Raw genomic sequence first — 18,250 nt, 5'->3', positions numbered from 1 at the left:
CAACGCTGCAATTCACTGTACAGTGTTGCATCTCTTTCAATAGTCATACCAAAAGGCGATACTGGTTATCATGTCAGCTTTAAGAGATGGTCACCTCGGAGTCAGTATGCGGTGTAGTGGATCATGTGTCTGCTCGTAGAACAGAAGGATGTGGTTTGACTCCCTGGCCGCTGTATCTTCTGTCAAATTATTGAAATGAACAAGGTTTGAACAGTTTGATCTCTTTATTACTGATTTGCTGACACCGATTAGTCCGAGTCTGGTCCAGCGTCAACAAAGCTCAACAGCATGGCGTCGACCTCACTACTCTGTAAGGAGAATTCAAAATATCAGATGAAAAAGTCACCCTATTTGATGGGTTCTGAGTGAGGCAGGAAGTTTAATATAGTTGGAGAAAATGTTTGAAAAAATTATTTTCCCCAAACGAGTGAGTTAAGTTTAATGCTGATTTTAACAGTATTCCAGTCATGGCGTGGCAGCTGAATGTGGGAGGAAAGCCTGAAGTGATGCAGGTCTCAGAGGTTTACCACTTCGGTGAAACCCACGAGCATGGGTATGGTGCTTACAAACCTAGAAACATAATCGGGCGAACCGGGATTTGAACCCACAATCTTAGTTCTCGCAACCGATAAACAAAGGTCTGAGGACATCCCATTACTGGTCACGTCAGACAAACCTTTCGTGAACTTTGACCGACCAATGGAATGACTGACAAGAAGTCGACAATAGCCAATCAGAAGGCAGCTTAATCAAGCTTTACGGCAAGAGTTTCAAACTGGCAACTACGCTTTGAAACATATTTTGACATATATTGATTAAAAAATGAACAAAAGAACATTCTGGAATGGCTAATAGATGATCTAGATTGTATGAATACAGACATAAAGCCTTTAACTGTCGTTCGGAATACCCAGTATGTTTTTTTTCGAGGTTGCATGATCAAAAATCACATACCAGCAGTCACTTTCATGATCTGATAAGTGACGCTCTGATTGGTCAGATGAAAGGTCATTCTGACGTGACCCGTAATGGGATGTCCTCAGATCTTTGTTTAGCGGTAGCGAGAACTAAGATATGATTTTGATGAAATTGACACAAAATTGATCTCAATACCTCTAAAGTTTATTTGCCATACATCCCAAATACCTGTGTTTCGTGTAATTTGCCATGCTTTCTCAGGCTTGATGTCATCAAACTGTGGATTACGTGCCTATGATCCTACTACATAGGATGCAAGTTAAACCAAGTTCTTTATACAGAGCCCCCCGTGTCATTATTGAGGGGCATGCAGAGAATAAGGGAGAAAAGTATTAAGAAAACATCACAGTTTCAACTTCCAACTTTAATCGGGAATGATCTTAGCAAGGACAGCAGTATTAATCCTGAATGTGTGACTGAGCCCTAATGCCATATGACAATGTAAAGAAAACTTTTATTAGCTGGTCTACTGGCCCAAACTTGACTCTTAGCACCATTTTAAGTACATCATAGAGTTATAATATGTGAGGCTTGACCAGATAAACCTAGCTGTGATTAATGCTACGAGCAACGTCCCATTTCACCAGTGTACAACACACAGAGAACCATACAACAGAGCTGGATCTCCCAATCCATTTAGTCGGCTCTAGCAACATACGTAGGCTACTTGGGACATCATAACCAAGATGTTCAAAATATGATAAATAATTGCAAAATATATGGCAGTGACACTTGCTGAGTTGCAAATAACACATCAGCTTAAAGAAGTAATTAATATGTAGTATTTTACCCTTATCCCCTGATCGCTTGAACCGACATGTTGGGATGACTCTATTGATGCCGATGGCAGCACCTTCCCCTCCCCACTCTCCACATCTTCCACCATCTCTGTCCCTGACACAGGGGCAGATAACTCTTTGTCCACCTCCAACTCTGATCTCCCCTGTTCCTGTGTCATAGACTTTTCACTGCCGATATCTTCACTCGTTTCGTGACCATGCGTCTTGTCCAGCATCTCAACATCATCAACAGCATCCACTCCATCACTGCTGGTCACTCCCTCGTCTACTACACTCTCAGGACTTTCAGGAGCAGTCCTGTTTGTCAAATGCAGACTAGATGAGGATATATTCAAATCTTTAGGAACTGACTCTGACAACACGCTATGCAGTGAATTATCAACAGTGTTATGACCTGAGGATACCGATTCTAACCTATGGGTGTCAGTCACTGAACTGGTTACAGAGTTTGTGTGTACATCGGAGCTGTGTGTGTTGGATACTTGGGGACTGTCTGTAGCTATGTTGTTCCCATTTAGGTCGGCTTCAACCACTGTGGTGCGGTGTACTGTGAGGGTGGTCTGTGTGAGGCGTGGTCCCCGCAGACAGGGGGCCCGGGGGTGCACCAGGCACTCACACACTGTCAGGGCTTCCTGGCACATGTATGACACCTGCAACAGAAGAGGGAGGAGACAACATTTAATGTTATAAATAATATTAACATCATTATTATTAGGCTTATAAAAAATATAAGAATAGGTTCTCAGGCAATGGCTTTTGAAAATATAGTGCTGGCGGGCAGTGTGTTTTTTGTGTGTGGTTTTTTTTGGGGGGGGGGGTGATGTTCAACTTAGTATGTAATGAAATAAACAGATGTGCACAATCAACCTGGGAAAGGGTCTCATATAACATTGTATTCCTTGATGAATACAGTATTTGACTACCGATGGACTTGGAATATTTAAGGATTTTCTTATTTAAAAAAAATATAGAAATTTAAACAAAACATGCAGCAAACGTAATGATGATGCGGGCGGTGCCTGAGAACCAAGACTTTTATAATATTTAGCCTTAGTAGTAATGCTAACCAAGCAGTATTTTTATTAGTTCTAAAGATACAAGAAGAATAATTATTCAACATGAAAAATGGAAAAAAAACATTCACAGAAGCCAACGAAAACAAAGGAATAAAATTTGACACATAGACAACATTCATTTTATATCAATCTTTCAGAAAACTTTTACAAGCTAGCCCGAACCTGACCCTTAGCATCATTTTGAGTACATCATAGTGTGATAATACGGCTGACCTTACTGGACTGAACAGACTTTTACTTGACTTGGGCTTCACAATAGTGGCTAACATCACATCCTGTTATGTGACTGATGCTCAAGCTACATGAATACCTTATTAACAACACCATGTTGTTTTGCTTAAATTATACAGATACAACGACCTTCTGTGCAAAATCATGAGCCTTTTTCTGGCAGTCAAGGGAAAGCACAGAAAATAAAACTGCTTTTAATACTACGACAGGACAGAACAATTATCATCGATTATCTTTGTTTGTTCGTTCTTTAACGCTGCACTCAGCAATATTCCAGCTATAATCAAATCTGGACTAGACAAACCAGTGATTGACATCATGAGCATCGATCCACACAATTGGGATACGATGACAGGCATCAACCAAGTCAGCGAGCCTTTCCACCCAATCCCGTTAGTTGCCTTTTACGGCAAGCATGGGTTGTTGAAGACCAATTCTACCCTGGGTCATAAACGATTATCAACGCATTTGATGATAGATGCTAAAAATGATTGAACCCTTCTACACTACTGTGTTTTCTGTAAAACATCTGTAATATACACAAGAAAACAGGGACTATCATGTAAATGTTTAAGGTGAAACAGGGTGGAATGTCGCGGTCCTTATTGCACTTATACAAAGACTTGCGTGTGTGTGTCGGGCTGCTTGTCCCAGTCTGCATCAATGCCGGTTCAATGGCGATAAACCAGCAAGATACCATGATGCAATTTTACAATATACTGACTCCAAACCCACCAGTCCTTGTTTTATCCCTTTAATTCTGAGAGCCAGGCAGGGAAAGGACAAGTACCATTATTAACCATGTCTAACATCTTTAGGTAGAGTAGGGATTTGGAATGCTGCTGCCTTCTGCTCTCCCAGCAGGTGCTCTATCCACCACATCCTGGAACTGGGCACTTACACACGCTTAGTTCACGCTTAGTTCACGCTTACTTCACGCTTAGTTCACGCTTAGTTCACGCTTACTTCACGCTTAGTTCACGCTTACTTCACGCTTAGTTCACGCTTACTTCATGCTTACTTCACGCTTACTCACACTTACTTCACGCTTACTCACACTTACTTCACGCTTACTTCACGCTTACTCACACTTACTTCACGCTTACTCACACTTACTTCACGCTTACTTCACGCTTACTCACACTTACTTCACGCTTACTTCACACTTACTTCACGCTTACTTCACACTTACTTCACGCTTACTTCACGCTTACACACACTTACTTCACGCTTACTCACACTTCTTACTTCACTCTTACTTCACGCTTACTCACACTTACTTCACGCTAACTCACACTTACTTCACACTTACTCACACTTACTTCACGCTTACTTCACGCTTACTTCACACTTACTCACACTTACTTCACACTCACGCTTACTTCACGCTTACTCACACTTACTTCACGCTTACTTCACACTTACTTCACGCTTACTTCACACTTACTTCACACTTACTCACACTTACTTCACACTTACGCTTACTTCACGCTTACTTCACACTTACTTCACGCTTACTTCACGCTTACTCACACTTACTTCACGCTTACTTCACACTTACTTCACACTTACTTCACGCTTACTTCACACTTACTTACATTTACACATGCTTACTTCACGCGTACTTCACGTTCCCAGTGAAGACAGCATTTGCACAAGCTGACACCGTGACCTTATTGGAACTGGATGTCTACTTCACACTTACTCATGCCTACTTCACGCTTCCAGTGAAGACAGTACGTGCACAAGCTGACACTGCCACATACCTCTATACTGGGATCCTGGAGCCCCGTCCGAAACAGCATCAAACTAACTTGTAACGGGGATGCAACCTTGGGATGAGTCTGCAGGCTACACGCCAGCAACGTTCTGTACAGACCCCTACGACACTCGGCACTGCCGTACGGAACTGGCGCGTCCAAGACGTTCTGTTGGATGACTAGGACAGTGCTCACCACACTGTCTATGATATCCTGCAAAGGCAATTGAGAGTGATTGTATCACAATATACTCTGTGTATCCTGTATCATATAGTAGCTATTTTCAATATTGTCTTCGTTTTAAGTTTTTACTTTCAAATGCAACTTTGGACTGATTGCCACTCAAGGCTGTAGATCCAAGGGAGATAACTCGAGGCTGTAGATCCAAGGGAGATAACTCGAGGCTGTAGATCCAAGGGAGATAACTCGAGGCTGAAGATCCAAGGGAGATAACTCGAGGCTGTAGATCCAAGGGAGATAACTCACTAAGCTGTCAGGTGATTGTGCCCTTATACCATAATCGAGCCAGAGGGAATGATCTAGAATTCCAAATTAATTTTCCATGGCAGGCGAATTTAGAAACAAATCCATATTTTTTCATTCTTATTTCCAATAAGGGAATTTTTACTGACATTTGGTGCCGATATTTGGGGGAAAATATCCGCATCTGAGCAGGAACAATTCACAAACATCAAACTTTGTCTGGACTTGAAAAATGTCGGTTTCAGCTGGGACTTGTACTCAATAAGATCTGTGCCAGTGAAACCATTGTGTCGCATTCAAGATTATTGCACTTATATAGTGACTCTGTAGTACTAAAAAATAACTGTGTAACATTTTCTACCTGATAATTCTTGTCCTTCAAAACATCTCCAAACCTGGATACAAACAGATGAAGCACTGAAACAGAGTCATGCACATCCTGTCAACAATGCTGGAAAAAGAGCTGACTTAAACAAAGTGGAAGATTCCTGTTCAAAATTATGGACTAAGGTCACAGGGTCCTTCTCATAATGTGAATATTCAAAATAAAACAAGTCCCTCGATTCAAATACTATGGCAGCCAAACCTCTAGGACCCCAAGACCCGTTAATTGCTTACAACGCTTTAATGACTCTCCAGACATTAGCATGAGCGGCCGAGGAGTCTCAGATGGGTTGTGGCCCTTAGCCCACAAGGATCTGCTGATCTGCCAAGTCTGACCACCTGATCCATTTAGCCGCCTCTAACGACCAGCAGGGGTTGCTGGGTACTTATTCAAACCCAGAATGCCCACAGGGAAATGTACCTTGCAAGGCGCTGTTGGTGACGTCGCTGTTGGCGGTGGGGGAGATCTTCTTGTATGAGCTGATGCCTTCACTCAACTCTTGGTAGCCAGTGCGCTTCTTCTTCTTGGTCGGAGGTGGGTCCATGTTGCACTTCTGGCTGCCTTTCAGCTGTCACACAATGCAAACATACAACTGAACAATGCCAGCATACCATGGACAATGCAAACATTGCAAACAGAAAATGAATAATGCTGAGAAGAACATATAGAACAGGAATGACTTTATTGGGATATATAACACAGGAGAACGAAGAGTGGTTAATTCACAATAAAACATTGTTCTATCATGACGTCATTTCTGGAGATTCGAACATGTGCTTGCAACTTGATGTCGTTTATTGGACGATGTTATTTTTGAGAGGGAAGAGCCTTCGAGTGAGATGTTCCCCATAGATGTAGATTGACAATAAACATCCAATTTTGTCGATGTGACTTGTACTTCATCCATAAGGAGGCTTAAATTCTTTTGTACTAGAATGTAATGTTAAAATACAATGTTCATATACCTCGGAATTATAAAAATAATAATAATTAATAATTCCTAAATTTGAACCCTAAAAGCGTTTGTTTAACAATTTTCAAAGTTTAAATCCTATATAAATCCCAGCCAAAGGTACAGTACTTGAGAGCCAGAATAAGCATATTGATGTAAGAAGTTACAAATTTGCAGAAACAGCTTTTTGTGACCACCGCCATCCTATATTCTGCAAAAACAATTCTTGACCCCCCCACCCCAATATACATGTGACATTTTTCATGTCCCCAATGATATAATAAATGACCAGTCCCAGAGCAAAATATTCAACATCTTCAAACTACCACAGTGCAGCAGATGCTGGATCCATGCAACATGTCAACGTGGAACCACGACTGATATAACATTTTTATTCTCCAAAAGTTATTAACCTGTTCACACAAAACAAACAGTGGTAGCAACCTTGAGTGTGTCTGGGACAGGTGTGACGTCATGCAGGATCTCCTTGACGAGGTCCTTCTCCTCCGTCACCAGGTGACACGACCCCCCGACGACCTTCAGCCACTGGGTCATGCTGCTGTACGTCGCCTCCCTCGGGATGCTGTAATCATGATGGTGATCTTACAGGGCACTGACAAAGATGAAACATATAATTCAACTAATCTAGGACGTTTACAAAAACTTAAAAAAGACACATAAGCATATCTGTATTTTCAGATTCATTTAACATAAAACAAAACACGTAACACAAACAGATTGTCAACAAATGTATGAAAGAATGATAAGATCTGATTGGTCCACGTGATCTTGATAAATACTAGGTATCCTGCCTTGGGGGAAATAAATCCCTTATTCCCCGCCACGAGCTGCATGGGCATTTCTGAGAGGCAGAATAAATCCCTTATACCTGCATCCAAGCAATGAAAGTCACGTGACATAGCACAAGCTAACCTCCACCCAATGAAACAGCTGTTGACTATCAATTTTGAATTTGTCTTAATTCTTTTACAATTTCATATTAAAACATGTCGGTAAGATAAATTTGTTGCAGCAGGATCACTCGGGGTACATGGGGTTTTATGCGTCCCTCGTAGGTTTTATACCACATGCCTCCACGTCCTATCACGGTACCCATAGAACCCCAAGTACCCCGAGTGATCCTGCTACAACTTATAGAGTGCTAGTTGTTGAACGCTGCACTCAGCAATATTCCAGCTATGTGATAGCTGTCTGACATAATCACATCTAGATAGACAATCCAGTGATTAACATCATGTGCATCAATCTATACAAAAGGGATACAATGACATGCATAAACCAAGACAGCGAGCCTGACCACCCGAACCCGTTACGTCAAGCATGGGTTGCTGAAGAACAATTTTGTGTGAGTGAGTTGGGTTTTATGCTGCTTTTAAGAATATTTCAGCAAAACTTCAGGGACAACACAAATGGGCTTCACATATTGTAATCATGTTGAGACTAAAACCAAGAATTCTGGTGTGATAAGCAAACACTCTAACCACTTGGCTACCCTACTGCCCTTACTGTTGTATGACAAAGGGACTCTGTGAGCAGTAAAGGGCAACAGCCCCCCCCCCCCCCCCCCAACTGTGTCCCTCCGCTCCACTCAGCAGTCAGTCCTGGGCGTACACCGGATCCACTCTCTGTTGTGTCCCCCCTCCCTAGCTGTGTTCCCCCCTTCCTGGCTGTGTCCCCCCCTCCCTGGCTGTGTCCCCCCCTTCCTAGCTGTGTCCCCCTTCCCTAGCTGTGTTCCCCCATAGTGTCATAGTGTCCCCCTCCCTCACCTGAGCGGCTGGTCCAGGGCGTACACCCGATCCAGGTGGGTAAAGGCTAGACTCTGTAGGAACAGCTTGTTGATGAGGTCACTCAAGGGAAGTAACTGCATCCGGCAGCTGTGCAGAAGAACATCAGAGTATGTACTCTCTAGAGATTAGAAATGACTTATCAATGACAATTACACTGAAAACAGCCAGGACTAAAGCAGGACTCAGGACATACATGCAGTCTAAGCTAGCATCTGTTGAAGATTTTCTACACTGTTGATTCCTGGTGGAATCTACGGACCAAACTGTCAATTATTTTTTAAAATCTGAAATTGGCTATTTCACTGTATTCCAACTGTCTCAATTACATATATTCCAAAATCTTTTCAAATCATCTTTTTGTCAAACCAAACAACAATGTGAAGTATGTTATGAGATAAACAAAGCTTTGAAATGTATTCCACTTATATCATGGCATGTTAACTTGATGTGGGAGTTAAGCCCAGAGCCATGCAGGTCTCGGCATTAACTACTCTGAGCACAAGTATGGTAGACAAAGCTAGAAACATAATCTGGACAAACCAGGATTCAAACACACGATCATAGATTTCTGGTGTGCCCAAAGAATGCAACTCTGCACAGGGAATTGTGGTGTATCAGGTGATTGGGACACTATGTTGTTGTTTGTTGTTTAATGCCGCTCTCAGCAATATTCCAGCTATATGACAGCGGTCTGTAAATAATCGAGTCTGGACCAGACAATCCAGTGATTTACATCATGAGCATCGATCTACGCAATTGTGATGGATGACATGCATTCACGAAATCAGCAAGCCTGACCACCTGATCCCGTTAGTCGCCTCTTATGACAAGCATAGTCGCCTGTTATGGCAAGCATTGGTTGCTGAAGACCTATTCTACCTCGGATCTTCACGGGTCATTGGGACACTAATGTCCCCAGCTATACAAACTGATGACCAAACTTGGCAGTGACGTACCTCATAATCAGAGCAGTGAGAACATTGAGACTGGACTTATGCAGCTCGGGCAGATGTGAGAACAGTCGGATTCTGTCTGTTGTGGGGCGTGCCAACTGCAGTAGAAAATAGGTACGAATTGTTCATATTAAACTAAAGTACACTTTATTATATTTTAGATCATGAAATTTAACTGGTTTATTTTTATTTAAAAAATAACTTAATGTTTTTGATTATGGCCGCTTGCCACAAGCGATCTTAGCACAAAGACGATCATACTCCCATACTTTAATCTAAACTTATGGCAGTCATAGAGCGAAGATTGCTTTTACGAACGGGGCCTTTATCTGTTAGATGAGAGAGGTCAGCAAAGTGGCGTGTAAATAATCAAGTCATGAATTGGCTCTTGAATGGGTGGTTTAGTGGTTGAGTGGTTGAGTTTAACACTGCTTTTAGCATTATTCCAGCAATATACAAATACCAGCATTCTATAGTTGACTGCGAGACATCGGCACACAACCCCAAGTATGTCCTGGGCCGGTATCTTCACGGAAGACGTGTGCTTCTCACTGCAAGACATATTCCATACTTCACATCGCATGGTAACAGATACAAAATGTCTGTCTTTGAGAAACATTTCATTGATGGGGCTTTCAATGGCATAGAATAATCAACCCATCAATTCTAAAGAACAAACAAAGTGATTCATTTCCCTCCTCTACCTGCATGAGATATTGGACAGGTTATATATCCCAGGGATACCTCATATCATGCAGTGTGTGTCTTGTGCCCCAGGGACCTGAGAATGTGATGTGAGTGCACATCGATCCATCCATCTTCCTGAGGCAAGGAGGTTGGTTAACTGACTATAATAGTCCAGTTTCCACCCTTGCTGAACTAGGCTGGAATTATGGAGTTATATTTTGGCTGGACTAATGAGTCTATGCATAGTCCAATCAAACTTGATATCTGGTTCATAAACTGCTGTGCAGATTTCGGTCGATTTCAGGATTTGCAAAGCATGTGTACCGCCAATTCGCCATCAACAGATATTTTCCAAATCTTTTCATGTGTTTAATTGAGTTGCCCACGTGATTTAATTATCGATCAGATCGTCTTCACTGGGCACCACCATTTTGTTGGAACCAAATTCAAGTGATATGAGAGGTGGAATCTGATTGGTCAATAGGAGGGACATAGAGGGGACATAACTCGTAATAGCCACTGGTGGCGCTACGATCGAGCCCAGAAATTCCTGCCAAGTTTGGCAAGGGTGGAAACTGGACTTTTACAGTCAGTTAACTCCCTTGCCTGGGGAGGATGACATCGATGCTAGACCATTGCCTTACGCCACTCTCAGCAATATTCCAGCAATATCATGGTGATGAAATGGGCTTTCACACATTGTACACAGGCCTTTGGCATCACCAGTGACAACCAGACTACCTCAACATCCCTACCGTGTAAAGAGTTTGGTTAAGGGCATAAATCTATACACACAGATAGATACATACATCCCAACATTAACATGCACCTATTATTCACTTATCACATACATACCCTAGCAGTGTCAGAATCTTGTACCAGTAGGAAGAACATGATACACTCCTCAGGGAGCTGAGAATGTGCTTTGATGCACACTGATCCACGGACCGGGGTAATAATTGTGTAGCACACTGATCCACGGACCGGGGTAATAATTGTGTAGTACACTGATACACTGACCGGGGTAATAATTGTGTAGCACACTGATCCACTGACCTGGGTAATAATTGTGTAGCACACTGATCCACTGACCTGGGTAATAATTGTGTAGCACACTGATCCACGGACCGGGGTAATAATTGTGTAGCACACTGATCCACTGACCTGGGTAATAATTGTGTAGCACACTGATCCACGGACCGGGGTAATAATTGTGTAGCACACTGATCCACTGACCTGGGTAATAATTGTGTAGCACACTGATCCACGGACCGGGGTAATAATTGTGTAGCACACTGATCCACTGACCTGGGTAATAATTGTGTAGCACACTGATCCACGGACCGGGGTAATAATTGTGTAGCACACAACATAGACATGTATAAACACATTATTCTGTACATACCCAAGCAGTGTCTGCAGACACACTCCGAGTGTCTTGAACTGGGCAGTCAGGACACTACTTCTACCCGGCTCTGTGTCGGGGGCAGAGGAGAAGATGCTGTCCTCGGACGTCTGTGCTTCATCTGTAAACAGGTTGAACAGGAATTTTAGAGGTCCAAATCCAATCTCTTCATGTACAAACTGGTCCACCCAGTAACACTGACGAGTGAGTGAGTGGGTTGAGTGAGTGGGTTGAGTGAGTGAGTGAGTGAGTGAGTGAGTGAAAATGGTTTTACGCAGCTTTTAGCAGCATTCTAGCAATATAAGAGCAGGACACCAGAAATGGGCTTCACACATAGTAAACATGTGTGGAATCCAACCCCTGTCTTCGGCATGACGAGCGAACGCTTTAACCACAAGGCTACCCCACTGCCCAGTAACACCGATGAGTCATCCGTCAGGTCTCCGAGTCTGTCCCCAGAAACCCTCTCACCAAGGCAATTCTCACAACAAACCTGACCCACTGACCCATATTTCCTCATCACTAGCCTCTCAATCATAATATGAACATCAATGATAAGAGCTTACAGCTGAATAGACAGAAATATTATTTAATGCCCGCATATTATCAGAAACCTGTTACGTGACAGCAACCCTAATTTCCTTATCAAAGGGCTACTATCTATTTTATTGTTGTGTGACAACACTGACATCATGAGAATGGATCAACGCATTTAGGATACGATGACATACATCAACAAGTTAACGAGACTGACCACCCGATCCTGTTAGTCGCCTCTTACAAGCATGAGTTGCTGAAGACCAATTTTACTCCGAATCTTCACAGCATCAGGTTAACAAGGAGCAAACCTTAACTATCCAATACACATTTAACAATTAACACAAGCAATTCTAACCCGGTTCGTTATGGGGATATGTTCGACCCGTGAAGATCCGGGGTAAAATAGGTCTTCAGCAACCCATAAGGGGACAATGCTTGTCGTAAGAGGCGACTAACGGGATCAGTTGGTCAGGCTCGCTGACTTGGTCGATGCATGTCATTGTATCCCAATTGTGTGGATCGATGCTCATGATGTCAATCACTGGATTGTAGGTCCAGATTCGACTATTTACAGACTGACATTATATAGCTGGAATATTGGTGAATGTGGCGTTAAAACAACAAACAAACGGAAATATGTTCAAATAAGCAAATAGAAGATGAAGAGTCGGTGGGATCCGTCATGTAATAAATGACAAGAAGAGTGTGTGAAGTCAAACTGTACCTGTTTCCAGGCCCTGATAGAGACAGGACAGGCAGTGATTGAGAGAAGACAGGAGGCGTTGACACATCTCCGTCCATCCATCAATCTGTCTGGCCCCCTGACTGGGTCCTAGTCGAGCCAGGAGAGCCAGACACCGGACGCCAGCATTGCTGGGACTCGGCCGATCTAGCTGACGCAGCAACATGGACTCTATCTTCAACTAGAGGAACAAACAACATGCTTCCTGAAGAAATTGTTAGTCATGAATGCATGATGCATTCAAAAGTTACTTGTTTATTATTAACAGCTAAAGAATTGTTCAATGTTACCATCTACCTATGTGGTAGTCGACAAGTAACTGTGACTTTCTGAGTTTTACTTGGCTCGGACTAGTGGACTTACATTACTTTTGGACCCTGATATTGATTAAATAACAGATATAAATATAAGGCTAAAAAAGGAAAATTGTCTTGGTTCTCAGGCACCACCGCATCATCATAAAGTCTGCAGCAAGTTTTGTTTTTATTTCCATTTTAAACAAAACATTCATCAGAAGATGCCCTCACAAATACGAAAAAGAACAAATCATCTGTCTGGTACTTTAAATCCAACCTGATGAATGAATTTCAATCTAATCTGTCTGTCCTTATACAAGAGTAATTATTGTGCTATCAAAAAAAATACCATAGAATAGGGATTCGGAACTCTGAATTTCTATGTCAGGTACACACTACTAAGAAATGAGTCAAAATTCAAACTTATTGCCATGGAAATAAAATTTAAACATTAAAAAAAATCCCTAAGTTGCAAAGGCACCAGCACAACCCCTGATTAATACATGAACCAAATTTGGATGAAAAATATTGAATAATGTTTTTAGTTCTGCCCCGGAATACAACACCTACCTCTGTTTTAACTAAGTCTAACTTGTTTCCATGGAAACAGGGAAAAACAAATTTTGAAAATTCCAAAATAGCAAAAGACACCAACCACTTCAGCCCTTGTGGAATACATGTACCAGGTTTGGATGAAAAGTTTTTCACGGTTTTCAAGTTATGCTCACTCATGGTGAGTTGATGTGATTTGCCAATCAGTTCATGATTTCAATGAAATTAATGTAAACAAACTTGGATGAAATCTTGGACGAAAGAACCTTGTAATATAATGGATAACAAGCATAAGTCCAGATACACACTGAACACTTTCATCACCAGGTAGTGTAATAACAGGACAAACTTGCATACTTCAGTAGAGATTTGTTGACATGCTACTTCCGGCATTACGTGCTCACGATAACATTTTCGCGTAGTGAAATAAAATCGAAGCTCATTGTATGTGTGTATTATGCACACATGTATATTATTATCATTATCATTGTAATAACAAACACTCCCTGTGATTGAAGGGTCTAACTCCATCAGCCTGTTCGCTGTATACGTAAGTCAAGTTCTCACAGACTTGGATGCAGCTTACTCTGAACACCCTGCAGGGTCCGGGGAAGTAGGAGACACACGAAGCGATGCACCGAGTTGCCGCCTCCAGCCACTGGAACAAGAGGAGGTAGTGAGATGGTTTAACACCAATATCATGTCAGCTTGATGTGCGAGGAAAGCCTGAAGTGGTGCATGTCTTATATATCTATCACTTTGGTGAAACCCACGACCACAGGTATGGTGCTAAAAAAACCTAGAAACATAATTAGGGCAAACCAGATTCCAACCCATGATCTTTGTGTTACCAGTCCATATACATTTTACAAATTATTAAATTATTAATTATTAACAATTATGAAAAACACATATAGAGGGATGAGAATGGATATTTTCCTTTTCAGATTTTACTAAGTTTGTGATCACTAAAATTCGCGGAAGATTCTCAACCCTGCATATAATATAATCATACAGTGATATTTTATGTAGCAGTTACCATGGTTACATCTTGCTAGACAAAAACTTACAGCAGATGTTGCTGCCAGGAGTGGAGGCAGCAGTTTGGGGATGATGGATGCCGATATCTCACGGGTTATCTCGGGGAAGCTGCTTGATGTGGCGATCATTTCCGCCATGATCTGACAAGATTGCTGCTTCTCTGTCACATCACCGTGGGACTGAAGGTGATTAAAGGATTGTAACGGATAGATAAGCCATCGTACATCACGATACCAATATATCAATATAATATATACATCTTCAAGTTACCTGCCCGCATTCAGGCATTATAAATATTGAAAAATCGCAAAATATCAAAGACCAATTACGTCTTGATTCAGTTTTAATGATGCAAACATTCATTTGAGAATCTACAAAAAGTTATAATGAAACTCAATATGTACACATGGAAAGTACAGCAGTAGAAACTAACAGTTTTAGTCCACTAGTCCTTATAATGATGACACATTTCTACTAGTCCTTGTGATACCTTAACTATTGGGCAGTTTGGCAAGGACTATAGGACTAGTGCCAATTTCTAGCACTGAAGTAGTCGTAAAATTATCTCCCAGACAGTCAGACAGGTGGAGGAAAATTTCATGCAGCCCGACAGAAAGGTTTCCAGAAAGGACAGGCAGGCAGATATTTCAGACACTGCTTCAACAGACGGGTTTGTTTGATTTTTGTTTAAAGCCGCATTCAGCAATTTTCCAGCAATATGATAGCGGTCTGCAAATGATGGAGTCATGAGCATCGATCAACGCCATTTGGATACAATGACATGCATCAACCAAATCAGTGAGCCTGACCACCCGAACCCGTTACTCGCCCCCTTCTCATGACACACAGGTCACAGATCAGGTGAGGTTAGGCAACGCTGGACGTAGAGCGTAGTTGGATCACAAGAGAATTTTGGTGTTATCCCACACTGAAGCACATGTGGTGTCTCCTTTGGCAAACGATCTTACTCAAAATATGCCTCTGTTCAACCAGCAGTAAATGGGTACCCGGTAGGATGATACAGTAGTTTGTTTGTTTGTTGTTTAATGCTGCACTCAGCAATATTCCAGCAATATGACAGCGGTCTGTAAATAATCGAGTCTGGACCAGACAATCCAGTGATTGACATCACGAGCATTGATCCAGGATGATGCAGTAATGTGACTGTTAGCCTTCTAATGCCTCAAAGGCAGCTTGGATTGTATACTCCCCAGGGAGTTGAGAATGAAAATCAAGTGCACGCTGATCACGCTCATCCATGCCCATGGTGATAATAATAGCATTGAGCAATTCACTCGTTGAATGGAATTTGGCACATTATAATGGACTTATAACATTTCCATGTAACATAAATATTACTGATATATTTGACCAGAAATGAGCCAAAGTGTTCATTACCTGTAAAACTTGCAACAGAAGCTTGAACCAGGTGTTGACGTTTGCAGTAAATACTTCTGTAGAACACTGTGCGACCATTCTCTCCAGTAGCACCAGGCCGTCATGTCTGGTGCCAAAATTACCACATGTATTCAGTCCATATTAAACATGCCTTAATTACCCATAGGGCCAGGAAGGTCAGAGTTATATTTCAACTCACAAACTCCCACAGAGCATCATAAGTTTTCCTCCTCACTGACTTGCCAGATCATGGCAATGTGACTGATAACAAAGCAGACCTTACATGTCACAGCAACCTCTCATCAAGGACTGTCACAAATAATTATACATACTGAGCAAAACAAGTTAGGGATCATGAAACATTTTGGGGATATGATTTTGTAGAGAAGACTGAGCACACAATTTCATAAAAAATATCCCAAAAATATTCATGATCCCTAACTTTTCTGTTCAGTGTGTCATCCATCATAAATAAAAACATTGACAGAGTTGACATTTCAACATATCATGGGTGTTTGTGCTTGTTGCTTGACATTTTGTAGTGAACACACAGCAATATTCAAGATACATGACGGCGGTCTGTAAATAATCGAGCAGACGTTTACCATTCTTGTTAGCCCCTGAACATGGATATGAAGCTGAACAACCAAGAATCACAACAGGATGCACCTGGGATTCAGCAGATGCTGGTATGATTAAGGGAGACAACTCTGCAGTGAGTTGTGGTGCCTTAGATCACACAAATGCCCATGTAATATGTTACACAAGAACCTATTTTGTGATTCAGACACAAATTTGGATCAAAGTCAAATGGAAACATATATTTCAGGACAACTTAGTTTGATTAACAATGCTCCATGCAAGGTAAGGTGAAATGGGGTTAACATCATGTTCAAAATTATTGCACTTGTATAGTGATGTGCATGCATGTGTGCATGTCTCCTTGTACCAGTCTGGACAAATGCCAGGGTTTTTATTATTATTATTATGATTATTACACCTCAGAAAAGTAGACATAGTAAGATGTCCAAGACCATGGAGGCAGCCTTTCTCCGAGTAAACCTCACCTGCTGGCTGCTGTGTTTAAACAGCTGTGTATGTGGCCAATAGTGTCCTGCAGGTAGGACGCTTTCTGAAACAACGAAAGAAACTCATACATATCTCATCACCTTTAAGAAATCCCAAACATTTACATTACCATCTTCACAGGCCGTAAGTACTCAAGAATGTTTCATGTGCGCAAACTTATAACCACAAGCCCAAATTTATTTTTGTTCTTGATATATGATGAAATCAGTAAGGGGAGCCCTAATTTGGCCTAAAGTTTCACTGCGCACTAAACAACATGTTTTCCGCTAACAGAGACTAGTAAATTACATGCACATTGCAGCTTGTAGAAAACCCATGCAGAACCAGACTTTAGAAATCTAGTGAATGCATACACCATGTCAACATGTTAGCTCACTATTGTTGAAACATGAAGTGAACAGGTTACTGGTCATTACCCCAAGTTGTGGTAATTAAATTATGACAAGTATGTGTACAGAGTCAGATAAGGAAATTATCTGAGAGTACACCGATATCAACTTTTCAGTGGCAAATGTAGGGTCATGTGTCTGTAGGACCCCATCGCGGCTCTCAGCACAGGACCATGTAACTAATTATAACAATAAAAATAAAAAATGACGCAAAAAAAATCATAGACGAGGCTATCCTCTGCCGGCTCTAGGGTGCGACGCCACAACAGTTCAGCCAGCCAACAAAGTGTCAGTCATATCTGATCGTGGATTTGGGTACGTGTAATTCAGCGTATAAGCATGATGAACAACAATGACAACGTACGACAAAAACTAGAAAGATCTTAAAAACGTAATTACAACTGTCATCACTCATCAGTAATGACAAGATATACTGATATAAGCAGAAAGTGCAGACATTGGTAATTCAATGTAAACACAGATGGAAATTACATTTCCACTACCTGAATTCCAAACAGTTGGTGATGGTCTATTACTGTCAACATGTTATGCGAATCCAATGAAGAATTTCCATCTTCTTTAGTAAATGTTAGGATTCCAGAAACCACGTTGTCCCTGTAATCCGCCATGATAACAGTTCAGCATGAGCAGGACATACTGTACGTTGATTGGTTAAAATGTGGTA

General features: G+C 41.6%; 1 protein-coding gene across 1 annotated transcript; it reads right to left on the bottom strand.

Moving 5' to 3' along the window:
- Window positions 1-205: 205 nt before the first annotated feature.
- On the bottom strand, window positions 206-18,222 carry LOC124145147 (proline-, glutamic acid- and leucine-rich protein 1-like). Its single transcript, XM_046514834.2, has 16 exons — window positions 18,069-18,222; window positions 17,155-17,219; window positions 16,088-16,193; window positions 14,719-14,868; window positions 14,235-14,306; window positions 12,783-12,981; window positions 11,519-11,639; window positions 9,890-9,977; window positions 9,430-9,524; window positions 8,453-8,560; window positions 7,110-7,248; window positions 6,134-6,281; window positions 5,690-5,745; window positions 4,852-5,058; window positions 1,769-2,428; window positions 206-308 (listed from the first exon to the last, which is right to left on the bottom strand). Exons 1-16 carry the CDS (start codon window positions 18,192-18,194, stop codon window positions 249-251), a joined length of 2,400 nt encoding a protein of 799 aa, XP_046370790.2. The 5' UTR covers window positions 18,195-18,222; the 3' UTR covers window positions 206-248.
- Between the last annotated feature and the right edge of the window lie 28 nt (window positions 18,223-18,250).

The sequence above is a fragment of the Haliotis rufescens genome, unplaced genomic scaffold (genome assembly GCF_023055435.1).
Source record: "Haliotis rufescens isolate VD_foot unplaced genomic scaffold, xgHalRufe1.0.p SCAF_9, whole genome shotgun sequence".
NCBI lineage: Eukaryota > Metazoa > Mollusca > Gastropoda > Lepetellida > Haliotidae > Haliotis > Haliotis rufescens.
Note: the sequence above shows the minus strand (reverse complement) of the source record. Positions and strands in the feature narration are given on the sequence as shown.

Coding starts and splice junctions, on each gene's coding strand:
- LOC124145147 (XM_046514834.2), bottom strand. CDS start 18,194: ATGGCGGATTACAGGGACAACGTGGTTTCTGGAATCCTAACATTTACT. Junction 14,869..16,087: donor TTCTGTTGCAAGTTTTACAG/GTAATGAACACT, acceptor AATCACCTTCAG/TCCCACGGTGATGTGACAGA. Junction 5,746..6,133: donor CACCAACAGCGCCTTGCAAG/GTACATTTCCCT, acceptor ACTCTGTTTCAG/TGCTTCATCTGTTTGTATCC.